Here is a 17328-nt window from a genome sequence, read left to right on the forward strand (position 1 = left end):
TGTTATTTTTAAAGTTTGCATTATTATTTAAGATATAAACAGGATAAAGACACGGTGAAGACCTGATCACAAGTTATATTCACAGTCTTCCCTCTGCTAAACAACCTCGTCCTGCATTAAGAGCTAATAGAACAATGACCAAGCATCAGGGAGAAGAAGACACTGAATTTATCAAAAAAGAAGCTTATAATGTATGAATAATTAAAAATAAAAAGAATACATAGTACCTACAAATAATTATATTAAAAGTTCCTAAAAATAACAGGAAAATCCATCTTTGATGCAATATTTACAGGAAATAATCTGCTCAAAATTCATCCAAATCGCTCATTTTACACAAAATTCCTGCAGTTATTGTGTTCACTATTCGGGTTAATTGTAAAGTTTATCAGGTGTTCTGTACTGTTATTTTTAAGAATTGAATATATTATGAAATAGCCATAAAATATGTCTCTTAGTCAGGGGTCATCAGTTTACTCAATGATAGAAAAAGGTCCCTTGAGGAAAAATGTTGGTAACCACTGCTATAGGGAGGCAAAGGTGAATTTTAAAAAGCATATAATCTTATTTTTAAAATGCCACTTTCTTCTCCATGGACAATCTATAGTTTAGTCATTACATTGTAAATGTGAACAAATGCTGCAGAACTAAAATGGTTCACAGTCTGCTGTATTACTTCCCCTTCCTCACAGCTGAAATAACAGTAACTGTATATAAGGAGAGATGTGGCCAAACTGCTGACTAAAAACAACTTCCTCAGAAGGCAGAACAAATCTGTTTATAGGTACAGTAGCAGCACGAACGTTCACCATGAATGACTCAGAATTTAAATACGCAAACCAAAAAGGTATAAACAACTCGAGTTTTATTATCTTTCATTATTTTCATACATGTGTTTTGGTGGTTTCTTTACAGACCTATCTTGCTCCATGACCGCCATTAAACACCACACAGACTACTTTCATGGGGTTTTTCCTGAACAGAGAAATTTTTGGAGACAAATTTGAAACGACAGTGACAAGAACACGCAGACTCACATACACAAAATACAAAAACCTGGCCGTTTTTATTTGCAACAACGTGCTCTCAGTGGCCCCTGTACTCATGGCTATCAACTCGATTAATACTTTAAGGACCCGCCTTTGTTTGGGGATTTGTTCTACGTGGCTGAAAATGAAACTGGTAAATATTTCATTATATACAGTCATTGATATTCATGAGTACAGGGAACTACTGGAGACGGGTGCAAAGGGGTGTCATCGCCGGATTGGTTCGTGTTCCTCTCATCTCCTCGCTGATTGGCTGTTTACTCCACGCCTGTGCTGATTGGCCCTTGGAGCGTTTTCCCGGCATGTGTGTGGGACCACCTGACTGTCATCAGAACTGTGGAGAGGAGAAGAAATTATTTTCCATGTAAGCATTTCTGTCTTTTACAATGAGGAACGTTTGTACAAAATTACAGCTCTGAGTCGGACTGTTTTATGCAGAAAAAACGAATAATATCCAAATTTTAGCCATAAAACCAGAGAATCAAGTTTCTTACGTTCTTGAGGAATTCCTCAGCAACGATACGGGCCCTGGCATTAACGGACAGTTTCATCTCACTGATCTCCTTGTCGATCTCCTCCATGAAGTGGATGACGTAGTCCACCAGCTTGTGTTTGTACATCTGCTCCGTGTGGAAGTTGGTAATCAAGAAGCTAATATCGTATCCCTGAAATCACAACGCAAGGGAGGAGAAATAATTGAGTCAGAGAGACCGGTCAACACATTAGAAATTCAACAGAAAAGATTAGAATCATGGGAATATACATTGTAAATATTGAGATATTTTGTTTGTATATAGTTTCTACGACATCTGTGCATGAAGAGCCCTATGATGTTTGCTATTTAAAGGAACAGTGTGTAACATTTCAGGGGATTATTATGAGCAGAACTGTTTTCATCGGTATATAAATCACCTGAAACTAAGAATCGTTGTGTTTTCGTCAGCTTACAGTAGAATGAGCCCTTCATATCTACATAGGGATGCCATGTTTCTACAGTAGCCCAGAACGGACAAACCAAACAGTGGCTCTAAAGAGCCTTTCACGTTTTTGCATTACCTGAAGGCCACCGTAGTTCTCTAACACGCTTATGAAACTGCAAAATGTGAGCTGCAGAGTGTAAAACTGTGGTACCGCCAGCCGCCGTCTGACTTCTGTTGCTCCTAAATTAGTGTTATTGTGGTGAGGATGGCCTCTGAGCGAGGTGAACGGCGTTACCACGGTTTTGCACTCTGAGCAGAGGGGTACTCAGCTGGTTGCAATCTGCAACTGCACCACTAGATGTCGCCACATCCTACACATTACACCTTCAAAAAGGTTTACACTGTTCCTCTTTTTTTTTTTTTTTTATTCGTCCTGCATATCGATTCCTCTTTTGCCATTATACAAAACCCAGATTTATCTCTCTCTCTCTTACCTCTACTGGTTTCCTCCTCAGAATGAAGAAGTTCTCTGCTCTCATCATCATGAAGCGCATGAACTTGTGGCAAAGGATCTTCTCAATCTCATCAGCCTGCAGGGAAGAAGGTTTTTTTTTAATGCATGTTAGACAGAGAAAATTAGGAAAAAAAACAATTAAATCCTGCTGTTTTTAAATCACCTGTTTGACAGCAATGCTGACTCTGACAGAGTTGATGGACCCCTCAATGAGAACCTTCTCCTTGTCGTTACGGCTGATCACCACGGGCTGAAGTAGCAGCTCCTTACTGCTCCTGTAAGCACAGCACAATCCAGCCATTACAAATAATACACAGGCCTTTTATTATGTTTTATAGATACTGAAAATCATTATTGTGCTCGAGATCCTACATGGCTCTACATAACACCTTAGGAGTTAGTGAAAAACTCTAAATCCTCTCATTGTATTGGGAAGACACCTGCAAACAGGTTGCGGCAAGCCCCCGCTGGCCAATCGTACAGCCTCGCCCAGGCTTGTGTCAATTTTTTCCCCTCCTAGATTTTCTTATGCAAGTTTGCACAAGTCTGCATTTGTGTGTGACAGCTGTAGATGATCTGCAGCACAGCTTAAGGGCAAGAAAAACAACAGGAGGAGAAACTGCAGAGCAAGAGGGACAACTGTAAGAGACTGCCATCAAACATACCTGACTTCCACCTCTGGCTTGTTGTGACGCTCCACCACCTGAGAGGAGAAGTTCTCCAAACAGAGGGCCGCCTGCAGGGTGGCCCTCACAGCGTTTAGGTACGGGCGCAGAGTCGCTGTCTGAGGACACAAGGCAAGGCAGCTTTATTTGTAGAGCACATTTCAGCAACAGGGCAATTCAAAGTGCTTTACAGAAACATTCAAGAACATTGCGACAAAGTGCAAAAGAACATTAAGACATAATTAAAACAGTTATAAAAACATTAAAGATTAGAAAATAAAAACAAGCTAAAAATAAAAGCTATAGGATAGAAACTAAAACAGAATATAACACCCAAGAGTAAAAGCTTTAGTGCAGTATATAAGATCATTATCTGGTTTAATAAGAGGCAGCAGCAAACAGGCAGGTTTTAAGTTTTGTTTTAGAAGAACTCAGATTTGTAGCGGTCTTGCAGGTTTCTGGGAGCTTGTTCCAGATATTTGGTGCATAAAAACTGAACGCTGCTTCTGCATGTTTAGTTCTGACTGGGGACACTAAGCAGACCTGATCCAGATGACCTGAGAGGTCTGGATGGTTCAGAACATAGCAAAAGATCAGAAATGTGAGATAAATGAGCCAGATCAATGTCTGGGTGGGTCCCACTGCAGAGAGGACCTTGTTGGATGATGCATGTGTTACTTAGATCATGGGTAAACCAGTATAGTGACTCAACCAGCAGGGCTATGAGGTCAAGCTTGATCAGGAACTAAAAAATGAGCTGTTATGCAGGGATGCAACGGCTGCTACTGTTACAACCCACCTACACTTTTCCACTTTTATATTTTGGAGATAGAAATAGTAAGTATAGATACAGGAAAAACATATTAAATACAAAAAAATAGATATATAATTAAAAAGAATATACGCAAGTAAAAAAATAAATAAAATTTAAAACAATAAAATAAAATATATTTGTATATATATATATATATAAAATAAATTTAAAAAATCTGTGCACAATTCAGTCATCATTCTATTCTATCTCACTATTCACAATTATCCTGCTCCAGCAATGAGAAACAGTAATAGTAGAAAGAAAAGCATTATAATAATCAGTATAAACCTGATGTTTATCTACAGATGTTAAAACATGAAGGATTTCTGCATGCATCAATGTTAGTGGATGGACATTGCAGCTCATTGCATATATTTACATTATACCAAACCTATATATAACTATTCCTACATGAACTGACAGAGCTTTAGGAGATCTATCAGTCATAGTAACGATGAGAAAAAGGGGCCGACAGGAAAAGACCCAGCTCAGCTCGATCACTTCAGTTTCTGCAAAACCGTCTCCATGAAGGATGCTCTTCCTCTCATTACAACCTCTCTACTCCGACAAACACGAAGCTTGATAGCTACATAATGTCACCTCGAATGTAGGAATAGTTAGTGGAGATAAAATGTCTAAATAATGTAAATATACAGGTAGATTTAGTGGAAGAGACTCACCATTTTTGCGCTGTAAAAGACGGAAGTTGCTCAGCCACGCCTGCGACTCCTCTTCCGTAAATCCTACATCGTCTAGTACAGAGAGGGAGCGCTTGGTTTGTCATTCACATCTTCTCCGGATTCCTCCACATACTAGAAATGCTGTTGAGTGCGCGTACGACTCCGCCCAGGTGGAGTACGTGTTTGTTTAAAACGAGCATACCCATGGACGCTTCCATTCCGGTCTGTGAACAGGGAGGCATATTTGCTCCGCGACAGTTGATTTAGAAGTGACCTTTTTTTTTTAACTTGTTCTTTGAATAAAATATGTTAAATAACGTTATAACATACATATGATTTAGTTAGATTGCTGAATGACGGGGCTTAGCGGTAATGTATTTTGTGATGCATCCATGACACAATATGGTTTGTTCCAATGATACCATATTCATGCTTTTAGATCGCTTAAAAGGAGCATACCCATGGACGCTACCATTCCGGTCTGTGAACAGGGAGGAATATTTGCTCCGCGACCGTTGATTTAGAAGTCATTTTGACCTTTTTGTAACTTGTTCTTAAAGAAAAGATGTTAAATAACGTTATAACGTATATATGATTTAGTTAAATTGCTGAATGTCGGGGTTTAGCGGTATTTTGTGATGCACCCATGACACAATATGGTTTGTTCCGATCATACCATTCTAGCATTAGGCTAATATTTAGCACTACATTTTTTTTCAACTTACTACAATAGATAGTAAGATTAGAAAATACTCTTATTTTTTTTTTACAGCTATGTCATTTTGATTCTGTTCCTACAGCTACTACTTTATCGAAAACAATCTGAATGTGATTTCACACCCCCCTCTGTAATCACAATGGTATTTCCCATCATGGCCGCCATTCACTGACGGTAAATATCGCTGCTCTTAAACATTCACATTTATTCATCTGTGCTCTTAGTTTGTACATTTCAAGGCTTGTAAGTTCAAAACTCTGTCATGCAAAATGTTTGTGTGCAAAATCATGAAATAATAGCCACCGTTATTGTTAAATTTAAGCCTAATTTAGGCTGTGTGGGCCTTCAGTGTGTGTGATGTGATGGAGAGACAGAAGCACAGCTGGACATCACTGACTGAGTGTCTCATCTTCTGTTATTCTTCTTGTACCAGTGACTCCAGACACTACCAGCAGGTCTCCTCCACACAGCAGCATCATCATGAGTGAGTTGAAGGACTGCCCTCCACTGAAGTACTACGACTTCAAGCCCGTGGAGCATGTGAAGGTTTGCCCCCGATACACGGCTGTGCTCGGCCGCTCAGAGGACGATGGCATCGGCATCGAGGAGCTGGACACCCTGCAGCTGGAGCTGGAGACGCTGCTGTCCTCAGCCAGCCGCCGCCTCAGAGCCCTGGAGGAGCAGAGACAGGTAGGAGACAGATGGGGACACCTCTTCTTCATTTAACCCTCTGAGACCCACATAGACCCAGTTTTGTCTTCTTTAGGGGGAGATAGCAGGTCAGCAGTAGATGTCACCTAGAAGTGGTGTACATCATCTGGAAGCTGGTTTGAAGCTAAATTCAACCATTTTTTACCACTCAAGAATTGATAAAAAAAAAAAGATCAATAATCCCTCATTAGTCTTTTCCACTCCTTTCCTCTTTTTCATAGATCATTTTTTTTCTTTTTTAGGGGGTTCAAGATGGTCTATAGCAGGTCAACAGTAGATGCCACCTAGAAGTGGTGTACATCATCTGGAAGCTGGTTTGAAGCTAAATTCAACCATTTTTTACCACTCAAGAATTGATAAAAAAAAAAAGATCAATAATCCCTCATTAGTCTTTTCCACTCCTTTCCTCTTTTTCATAGATCAATTTTTTTCTTTTTTAGGGGGTTCAAGATGGTCTATAGCAGGTCAGCAGTAGATGCCACATAGAAGTGATGTATATCATCTGAAAGCTGGAAACCTGATGATTAATTTGTGTGTCAAGTTCTTCTAGTCATAAATCAGAAATACAATTATTTAAAATAAATTGTGAAAGTGTATAAGGGTTTACAACATGATGATAGAGGTATATGATAGATAGATAGATAGATAGTAACTTTATTGATCCAGTGGGAAATTCAAGTTTCCAGCATCACAGTTCTATAGTGCAAAACATGTTAGTGAAAAGGCAGCAAAAAAAGTTAGTAGTGCAAAGTACAAAAACATATACCAGATATAAAAATACAAGGAGATGAAGAAAACTGTTAAAACTGATGGCCATTCCCCTGCTCTCTTGTTGTTTCTCATAAGTTGCTGCTGCAATTTTTTTGGGTTGATACAATTTGTTACCACAGATTTGATGCTAAATGTAACAATTTTTTACCACCAGAGAATTGATAAAAAAAATGATCAATAATCCCTCCAAAATACCACATTAAGGCACCAAGTCCTTGACGAACATCATAGAAAAAGCCACGCTGTGATTTGGTGACAAAATCTTTTGACATTTTGGAGATTTCTGCAAGAATTGTACTTTTCAGCAATTGGATGGCGAGCTCTTCTGTTGTGTAAACTGCTCAGAAACCCCCTTATTGTCAATCTACCTAGAAACGCCATCCATCCTCTGAATGCTCTAGGTCTGTAGTTTGTGGCTGTTTCATGAGGCTGTGATTATCCTAGAGGTCACCACAGGTCATTTTATACAATGAGGTCAACTTTCAAAAAATGGTCTCACTACTATGAAATGGCTACTTTGGGGACTAACATCATCACACATGAATACAGTTAGACTCATTGAATCTACAAGAGTCTCAGCTTTACAGTGATACTCAATTTATGTAATTCCAAGACTGTTTATGGACCCCAGTATGCAGAAATATTCAAAAACACAATTTTTAGAATAAAACTGCATGTGATTATCATAAAGTGGGCATGTCTGTAAAGGGGAGACTCGTGGGTACCCATTTTCATTCACATATTTTGAGGTCAGAGGTCAACGACCCCTGTGAAAATGGCCATGGCAGTTTTTCCCCGCCAAAATTCAGCTCAAGTTTGGAGCATTATTTAGCCCCTTCCTCGACAAGCTAAGATGACATGGTTGGTTCCAATGGATTTTTATAGTTTCTTGTGATGTCAGTACCTTCACTGTAGCTCTAAAACTGAACCTGTAAAGTTGGTCAGGATTGCAGGCGCTCCTGCGGGTCTCACTTGTTTGTGGAATTTAAAGTCAGTTTTCTGAGCCAAATGAAAACATTAATTTCATTCATATTTGTAACTCCCCTTCTGTGCTTGCCTCTCAGATCCTCACAGACTGGCAGGACAAGAAGGGAGACAAGCGCTTTCTGAAGCTGGGAAAAGACCCAGACCCCGCTGCTCCTTCTCGCCACAAGCCAAAGAAGCAGAAGTTGGACGGCAAAGGCGGTCACGCGCCGGGTCCAGGTCCTGGCAGACCCAAATCGAAAAACCTGCAGCCTAAAGTCCAAGAGTATGAATTTACTGACGATCCACAAGACATTCCCCGCACTCCTAAAAATGACGCACCCAACAGGTCAGCAACAACAGCTCTTCATAAGATCTCTCAGTTCTGTATTTGCTTTGCCTCAGTGATTTTCCTCTTTGATCTTTGTATTCAGCTTATTAATGAGGTTAGTCTCACACAAGTGTGCTGTAGTAAGAATTAAGGTGATGAGCTATCTTTGTATTTGAAATGTTTTTTCTTTCTTTATCAGATTTTGGGCATCAGTCGAGCCATATTGTGCTGATATCACAAATGAGGAGATACGATTGCTAGAAGAGCTTCTGAAACCCCCGGAGGATGAGGCTGAGTATTTCAAAGTATGAAAATAAAAAGCCATGTACATGTTGAACCTAAATCCACTCGTGATGTGGCCAAAATTCTGGGTGTTTATATAATTATATATTTTTGATGACAATATTGGCATATTTTGGACAGGGAGGAAAGATGGTTTGAAAGAGGAGTGAAAGAGGCCATCTATGCTAAAGTAGAGAAGCCATCACTCAACAGAGGAGGAGGCCTAAGGCATCACCTATCTTCCACCTACAATGCTGTCCTGGCATCTCTGCCCAGGAGATTAAACAACCATTCACACTTGACCTCACCCGACAGCCATTCACACTAGAGCCATTCAGCTGACTCTAACGACCCATAACTATAGTCGTCACACCTAGGAGCACCATTGTACTGAGTGGTTTCTATATCCCTGTTAACGACCCCACAGAGGTTAAATTCCATTCAGCCAGAACCTCCTCAACTGGCCGGGCATGGGCCATGCTGCCTTACCAACTGGGCTCCTCCTCCATCTCCCCCCTCCTCCCTCCAATGATTGCCTATTGATAGAAAAGGGCAAAAGCCCTGAGCTATCAACCAGGCTCGCGGATTTACGTTACGTTACATTCAGCCAGAACTGAAGAAGCTTTCGGATGAGAAGTGAAACGTCTTCAAGAACCTAAACCAAATCCAGTTGCTGCTGATTTAACCTTTACTCGGATACCATGACCTGGATGACTGAGAACCTTCACAAACGTGTTTATATTATGTTGAGTAAAATGTGTCATTTTAGATGTGTGTTGATCTTTGGTACTGTCTGTGTGATCTGTAGATTCCAGCTCTGGGGAAACACTACTCTCAGCGGTGGGCTCAGGAAGATCTGCTGGAGGAGCAGAGGGAAGGAGCACGAGCCAACGACAAGAAAAAGAGCGTCATGGGAGGACCGCTGTCTGAGCTGGATGCAAAAGGTGAGGGAAGACTGCAGCCTGCAGCTTGAATGACTCCAAATGGGCCAGCGTGCCCTTGGTATTACCATACTGCGCCAGCATGTATTCACCTTAAAGAGATAGTTTGGGTGTTTTGAAGTGGGGTTTGTATGAGGTACTTATACATAGTCTATGTATTACCTACAGTAGATGATGTCAGCATTTTAGCCACCTAAAAGAAAGGCCCACCTAAAAAAATCAATATCCGTTGAAGTGTACGCTATATTTAGAATATTTTTTGGCAGTTTACCTTGCCGTCAGACAGCTGTTTCTGAGGTGAAACTGAAGCCACAAACAAACAAACCTATTGAGGCAGCAGTAGACCAACAACTCTCATGTTCTGTGAGGTAAAATTAAAATTTGTTTCAAATGGAGGCTGGTTGCTTTGGTGAGAGCATAGATAACAGCTTCAGTCCCCCCATCGGAAACATAGACTGTATAGCTGTCTTACGGCAAGGTAAACCGCTGGACATATCCTAAATATAGTTTACACTTAAACAGATATTGATTTTTTTTTTTAGGTGAGCCTTTCTTTTAGGTGTCTAAAATACGTTTTCTGCCGGCCCCATCCACAGCACTACATTGTTTTGGCTCCGTGCGGTAACTCCTGTCTGACTATGGATAAGTACCTCATACTGTACAACCCTACCTCAAAACACCTGAACTATCCCTTTAATACTCATCTTTATGTTCATCTTCTGTAGATGTGGACTCCTTGTTGAAAAAGTCAGAGTCCCAACATGAATCTCCAGAAGACGGATGTCCCTTTGGTCCTCTCACACAGCGTCTGCTCCAGGCCCTTGTAGAGGTCAGTATGCTGTGATCACTGATAAAACCTCCAGTAATGTATAGTGGCTTTTGAAAATGAGTGAGATGTGTGTTATTTATTGTGAAAACACTGAAACATGACCATATATTGTGTTATGTTTTCTCCCAGGAGAACATTATATCCCCCATGGAGGATTCTCCCATACCCGACATTTCAGGAAAGGATGCTAATGATGGCGCTGGGACCTCTCCTCGGAGCCAAGGAAAAGCTTTTAGGTATTTGTGTAACACAAAATGAAAGTATGAGATATCAGAAGCACCACGATCAGTTCTCCATATAAGATAACTTGGAACGTTGGTAGCCATGTTCACACACCGATATCGTTATCTGACGTAGGATAATTAACACATGTTCAACTTGTGTTTGACCCATTCATACCAGATAGCTATCATGGGTTATTCCCTGGTGATACATTCACTAAACAGATCTGTGGCTGCCTGTACGTACGTGAGTATGTATGTATTTTTTACTTCACTCTGTGCCACATGTCTCATACCTTCGGTGTTCCCCCTCCAGTGTTCCTCACACACGTTCTCTGGAGGCTCGGATCAAAGAGGAGCTGGTGGCTCAGGGGCTGCTGGATTCGGAGGAGCGACCCGGACCAGGAGGAGACTCTGAGGACGAGGTCCTGGCAGAACTGCAGAAGAGACAAGCAGAGCTCAAAGCACTGAGTGCTCACAACAGAGCCCGAAAGCAGGAGCTGCTCAGGTGAGGACACAGGCCAACAATAGATATATTTACAGGGTTCTTGCGGATCCTTAAAAAGTCTTAATAAGCATTGAATTCATTAATCTAAAAATAAGGCCTTAGATGGTATTAAAATGCCTTAAATCAATCTTTCAAATATCTTAAAAATGCTAAGACATGGGAAATAGGATATTCTGAATAGTATTTTTTGTGACATTTCAATTTGTCCCGATATGCCAGATGGCCAGTACACCACTGGCTCTGGTAAGTAAGAGTTGGGACAACCACTGATGTGCTTATATCGTGTTAGAGGAAGGGTTATGCTAAGGATGGCTCCAGTGTGTCATCGAGCCATGATTTCAGGCCCGCCTAAAAAAATCCTAAACACAAAAATGGAGAAAAACAGTTTAATGGTATCACAACTCAGAACCATTATATAGTTCAGTCGTTTCACGTTTTCAGCACTTATTTTCTAACATGTATAATGTGTTTAGAAACCAATTTTACTTTACCTGGACTTTAAATCTAACTTGCCTTAAACTGTAGGAACCCTGTATTCATTACGTAAACTGCACATCAAGTAAAGTCTGATCTACGATCAGCTGTTGACATTAACTATTTGCTGCGGCCTCACAGGTTGGCAAAAGAGGAGATGCGCAAGCAGGAGCTGAGGCAGAGAGTCAGGGTGTCTGACAACGAGGTCATGGAGGGATTTCGGCGAATCATGGCAGCCAGGCAGAAGAAACGCACTCCAACCAAGAAGGAGAAGGACCAGGCCTGGAAAGCACTCAAGGAGAGGGAAAGCATCCTTAAGTTACTGGATGGATAGAGAAGGAAACCGTTTGTGTTGGAAGAAGAATCTTCTTCCCCGCAGATTGACACAGGTCAGAATACTGTGACAGCTGTTAAATGGCCAGTGAACAGCTGTATTTATGGTGATGTATGATACAGTTAATGCTGCGTGATTTGAGTAGGGACATTTCTGTAGTGGTTTTTATGTCATGTACAGCAGAATGCTCATTTGATCCGTAACAATTAGTGTGCATCAGAGACATTTTCTCTCCTTTTGTTGAAAGTTTTCTTTGTTAGTTGTATTTTTATGTTGCTTTTTACCATCGTAATGTTATGAAAACAATACACATGAATGTTTGAATAAACCTGTACCACTTAAAGACAGTTTTTGTATGTGTTGTAACAATTCAGAGGAGGAGCATCATTACAGTGTGTCCTCCCAGAACCCATCTGGTCACCGGCACGCTGCTATTCAAATCAAATCAAATAATGGTTTAACATTATCGGTTCAATTCATATTTCTTGTGTTGCTATGTTTATATGCTTATTGTTGAAAACCAAGGTCCCTAAGCCTGTTATCAGGGAGGTAGTGGCAGGGTCCTTTTTCCTAAACCGGACACAATGCTAGACTTTGACCATAAAGACCAGTGTTGTGCTAAAATTTCCTGCACCTTAACAACAAATTTACCCTTTATAACTCAGCAGCATGAGTTGACGTGTTACTCCACTACACTATTTGGTCATGTGACTGAAAAGTGATAGAAACTTTATGTAATGGAACAGCCATGTGAGGAAAAAGTGGTCATGCTCAAAAAACATTTAGCCACAAAAAATATAGTGCAGAAATGTTTTAATGGCTCTTATGTCTGTGCATATTTCTCTTTCTCTCTTAATTAGTTCAATTCAAATAAGCTTTATTTGCATGACTAATTAGGTCAATCAGAAACATTTACAGAGCTTGCATGGCAGTCAACGTATTTTGCAGCTAATGTTGCACATTGATTTTTCTTCCTATGTAAATATGGCATTTTCTGAGGATCAGGGAGATGGATAAACTCAGAATATATTATTTTCTTCAAAAAAACTTCTCTTAGTTCCTTAAATTTCTCACAGTACAGTAAGAAGTGAGATTCTGTCTCCACCTCTCTTTTATAACAAAGTGAACAAAGTCCGCTCAGTCTGTACATTGTCAGTGTTTTCCTTAGTTTTCTATCAGTCATGGTGGTCAGGTACTCTGCCACTGTGTAGATAGATATATCGAGGTTCAATTTGTTGCACTGTTTATGTATTGGCATTACAATAATGTGTATTGATATTACAGTAATGGTATAACAATAGGAGGGAGCATCTTGAGAGGTAGCCCTAAAATCACACAATCTAATGTGTGAATATGAAAAATAGCACAAGAACGTATCTCTCTACGGTCCTGTTTCCTTTAATATTCTCAGTTTTATTTTTTATTATTTAGCCACATCGTTGTTTTTAATTCATTTGAAAGTCAATATCCTGGGATATGGATGCAAGTATTTTGTTTAGTTCTGGGTCATTTTCTCTTTCTGAGAAAACATTTTAAACAGTGTTTTATCTTACCCTACTCTTCACATTATGTGCTGTGAAATGAGTTGCTCTTCACTGAGTCACCACTAGATGGCAGTCTTTGTCTGTTGACTGACTCGGCCCACAGAGTTTACATAGCAAAGGCTCCAGTGGTTGACATCAGTCCAACACAGCGTGTGTCAGTGTGGTGAATTCAAGTTATCCTTTGCACTGATGTTGATCCCAGGATAAAGTAGGAGACTGTGTGTCTCTCACTGACTGGACATCTGTGAGAGAGGGTCACTCGGTTCAACACACAACAGTCAGACACATCGCTCTCTCTCACTGACTATCACATTGGCCACAGGCATGTGTCCACCAACAGCTGTCAGTAGTTCCAAATCTTTCTTCCTGAAGTATTTCTGTATATTTAAATGAAAGTGTTTTTTCTCTACATCCTTATTGTTTGTTTTACTCCCTGCGTCTAAGAAATCACGTGACTTTCAAAATCATAAGGTTTTGGCGAGTGTAGAGGAAGGGTGCTACCAGACTGTCAAACAGATGTTTAGTGAAAATACATTTATTTTAAATATAATATAAAGCAGCACCTACGATACCTCTAACTCAGGGTGTAACGATACATCGATCCGGATCAATATATCAGTTCATCGATCAACAATCCATTATAATCAATGCAAAGTGAATTTATTTTTATTTTGAACTTCTTAACTGATAAAAAAAAAACATTTGCACTTAAACATTAGAGATGTGGCACTTTATAGTTGACTATTTATATTCTTTTTTATTAAAAAGAATAGTTTGTTTTTCATTTAAATTTCTGGATGTCATTGTCAAATCATATAGTTGCTTTTTGTGAGTTGATATAAATATAACCGATTGTGTTAAATATATATGAAATGTATATGATATCGTCTCATATCGATCGCAGGCCCCTGAATTGAATCAGATAGAAATCGTATCGTGGCAGACTTTGTGATATCAGCAAATATCATATCGTTGTCCAAAGAATCTATATATCAAATCGTGATTGAACTTCTGATTTACACCTCTACCTTTAACCTTAACAATAACAAGGTTATTTTTTAACTAGCCAAATATGCACAGGTATATTCCTACATGTGTATATCTACAGAATATGCTGACAAGACCCTGAGTGGAAACAGACTAAATCCACAATAATACAGCGAGACCATCTTTTCAGAAGCGACTGGTTAAAAAAATAAAAGCTCATGTTCGGTGACCTTGAGCAGAGCTCCGAGCTTACAGCCGGGCTGGAGGCTGCAACAATGGCCCAATCATCATGTAAAAACCTCCTCCGTTTAGGTCGGTGTCCTCAACGCAAATTCATAATGCCTTCGGCCCCATGTGTGTGAAAGCTTTTAATAACATACAGACCTATTGAATCCTCCTCACAGGTGAATGAGAGGCTGAATAAATAGCTGTGGCGGCCCCCTCGAGGCTGGGCGTATCGCACAGGGCTTTTGTTGCATTTGTTGTCATTAGACCTAAACCGAAGGGCAGGTGGGTTTTGTGTTGATACACTGCTCATACACGCTCAATGATGCTCGGCCGCTGTTTGCACATCTCGTATTGAGCTGTTTTTTAAAAGGCTAGACTCCCTTTGACAAACCCAGGTGGTTTGTCCCCGAGGGATCTACTGTATGACTTCAGCCTCTGCTCCGCTCGCTCACGTAAGCTCTCTCTCTCTCTCCTCTCCCCATGTGAAATTCAGCTACGTGGTGAGCTTCTTCGCTCCTCTCTGTCATGGCCTGTAAACCTTTACGGCTGTTTAAGTAGAGAGGGCTCTCCACCGGAGGGTCTGGGTAAATAACTTGAACTTCAGCATTCTGGCACAAGATGTGCAGCGGCTGCATGTCTGGAAGCCTTTTCTGTATCGCCTAAATGCAATTACGAGAAGACAAATGGAGTGTAAATACAGTGCTATCCATGTGGGCAGGCTGTGTGTTGCTGTATGTGTTTACATGAGCACACACACACACACACACACACACACACACACGCACACACGCACGCACACACACACTTATCTATGCTATCACTCCAGACCTCCTGTCAGTGGGGGCCTTTCTGTCCATTGGCTCTTTGTTTTGCCAGTTTGTTCGAACTATGTTTCTTTCTCCGGGGCTCTCCTCCTACTCCACCTCCGTCCCTGCGTTCCTGAGCTCACACAACACACACACACACACAAACAGCCGTGTACTTCTATTTTTGTGAGGACACTCATTGACATAATGCATTCCCTAGCCCTTTACCCTAACCTTAACCATGACAACTAAACGCTTGACCCAAACCCTTACCCTAACCCTAACCTAAACCTAATTCTAACCAAGACTTTAAAACCAAGTTTGAACCCTCAAACAGGACCGGACAAAATGTCCTCACTTTCCAAAAATGTCCTCACTTTGAAGGTCGAAAACTCATATTGGTCCTCACAAAGATAGCTCTACAAGAACACACACTCTCTCTCTCACACACACACACACACACTCACACACACATAGGAGTTAAGGGATTTAACATAAATCTGTTGATCCTTTGTCCGAACGCTATGTCAGCTTTCATGCTGAATTGAAATGGTGTGGTGTGTGACAGAGATACAGACAGAGGTTGAGACAGCTGCTGAGGCTGGCCCGTCCACTGAGAAGACCCTCTGTCCAGCCAGGCCACGCCTCGCCTCGACTCCTGCACAGAGACCTATTGTCTTCAGCGCTGCTTCCACTATTCTGATGTCATGGCTTGTCCTCCTCCCCCCCGAGGGCTGCTGTTGCTGCTGTGGTAAAACTTGACAGACCTGCAGTCAGTGGCACTTAAACGACTGCATGGTGAGATAGTCTCACATAGTATCACATAAACACTTCCTTGCTCTGGTTTGAATCTCATTTGCTTCTCATTTGCATGGCAGTTGATGCTTTTCTTGTGTGACTCCTGAATTTGGCAGCTCACATGCAAATCTTTCCGCCTTGTTCAGCCCCACCTGTCTGGGCTTTGCTCATCGGTGAGAGGTAAAGATAAAGATTCTTGGGCCCCCTTTTCCAGCCTGCCGTACCTCCAGGGGAGTTTGTACAAGATAAGCACAATCAGCCACAGACAAGCCACTCACTTCAAGTATTATATAGGCAGCAAACAAAGTCAGACGAGTGTAGTCTATATAAGCAACAAAGGTATTATTAGCCGTGCTATGGATGGCAATGTCGGTTTGTCGGTCAGTCGGTCCTCCGCTCATATCTCAACTATTGGATCAGTTGCCATGAAAGTTTGTAGACGTTCATGGTCCCCAGAGGATGAATCCTACTGATTTGATTGACTTTTGCTCTACTGCCACCAATAGTGTGATATTTTGTTTTTTTTAGTGAAATGTCTCAACAACTATTGGATGTTTGGTGATCCTCAGACTTTTCATCTTCCACCACCAGCAGATCAAAGTTTTAATTTCTCCTGTAAAATATCAAAACATCTTCTGGATGGATTTTAGCACAGATTGTCTTAAATGGTCCCCCGACATTGAACCCTACTTTGTGATCTCCTGACTTTTCCTGTAGCGCCAACATCAGGTTGACATTTGTGGTTCTAAGTGAAATATTGTGACAAATATTAGATAGATTTCTGTGTAATTTTGACAATAATTTAGGCATTCATGTCCCTCTCAGGATACAGCCCAGTTGCACCAAATGGCGTATGAAAGACACGGTAATCACACACAACTACTAATATGCTCTTTAGTACGCTAAAACGGTGTGTGAGATATTTTAGTATGTCCGAAACCTTAGTATGAAACCAATAGCACGTGAATTGCATAACTATATCCGGTTAAATATTACAGTATGCGACACTATGCGACACTATGGCGGCATAAATATCCCACAATGCAACTCAGTAGTGACGACAACGTTCAAAACAGACGTTGATGGACAGCTCTGTAACTTCAATAATGCCTCAATTTAACTGTAAGTATAAGATGTCACTTTGCTAGGCATAATATATATATTTTAAATTAATTCAAACTTTGATTCTCACGAACCATCGTTTTGGTCACATGAGGTTGGCACTGGTTACCACGGTTAC

At 40.7% G+C, this 17328-nt stretch overlaps 3 protein-coding genes across 4 annotated transcripts in view; 2 read left to right on the forward strand and 1 right to left on the reverse strand.

Annotated features, from left to right (window-relative positions):
* The window catches only part of LOC119492355 (inositol hexakisphosphate kinase 2-like), a 1011171-nt gene that overhangs the window by 151024 nt on the left and 842819 nt on the right, over window positions 1-17328 (forward strand). The gene's annotated exons all lie outside the window — the stretch shown is intronic.
* On the reverse strand, window positions 844-4733 carry LOC119493568 (actin-related protein 2/3 complex subunit 4-like). The gene is made up of 6 exons (XM_037779041.1): window positions 4643-4733; window positions 3149-3267; window positions 2647-2758; window positions 2464-2559; window positions 1544-1714; window positions 844-1383 (listed from the first exon to the last, which is right to left on the reverse strand). Exons 1-6 carry the CDS (start codon window positions 4643-4645, stop codon window positions 1378-1380), a joined length of 507 nt encoding a protein of 168 aa, XP_037634969.1. The 5' UTR covers window positions 4646-4733; the 3' UTR covers window positions 844-1377.
* tada3l (transcriptional adaptor 3 (NGG1 homolog, yeast)-like) lies at window positions 5141-12072 on the forward strand. 2 transcript variants are annotated; one of them, XM_037777044.1, is made up of 10 exons: window positions 5141-5301; window positions 5443-5534; window positions 5794-6050; window positions 7907-8154; window positions 8336-8441; window positions 9227-9362; window positions 10085-10188; window positions 10318-10424; window positions 10726-10917; window positions 11533-12072. In XM_037777044.1, exons 3-10 carry the CDS (start codon window positions 5841-5843, stop codon window positions 11723-11725), a joined length of 1296 nt encoding a protein of 431 aa, XP_037632972.1. In that variant the 5' UTR covers window positions 5141-5301; window positions 5443-5534; window positions 5794-5840; the 3' UTR covers window positions 11726-12072. The 2 variants fall into 2 exon arrangements, with proteins under 2 accessions (XP_037632972.1, XP_037633055.1); XM_037777127.1 differs by lacking the exon at window positions 5141-5301 and having other exon boundaries at window positions 5519-5603.

Source organism: Sebastes umbrosus, chromosome 1, assembly GCF_015220745.1.
Source record: "Sebastes umbrosus isolate fSebUmb1 chromosome 1, fSebUmb1.pri, whole genome shotgun sequence".
Classification (NCBI taxonomy): domain Eukaryota; kingdom Metazoa; phylum Chordata; class Actinopteri; order Perciformes; family Sebastidae; genus Sebastes; species Sebastes umbrosus.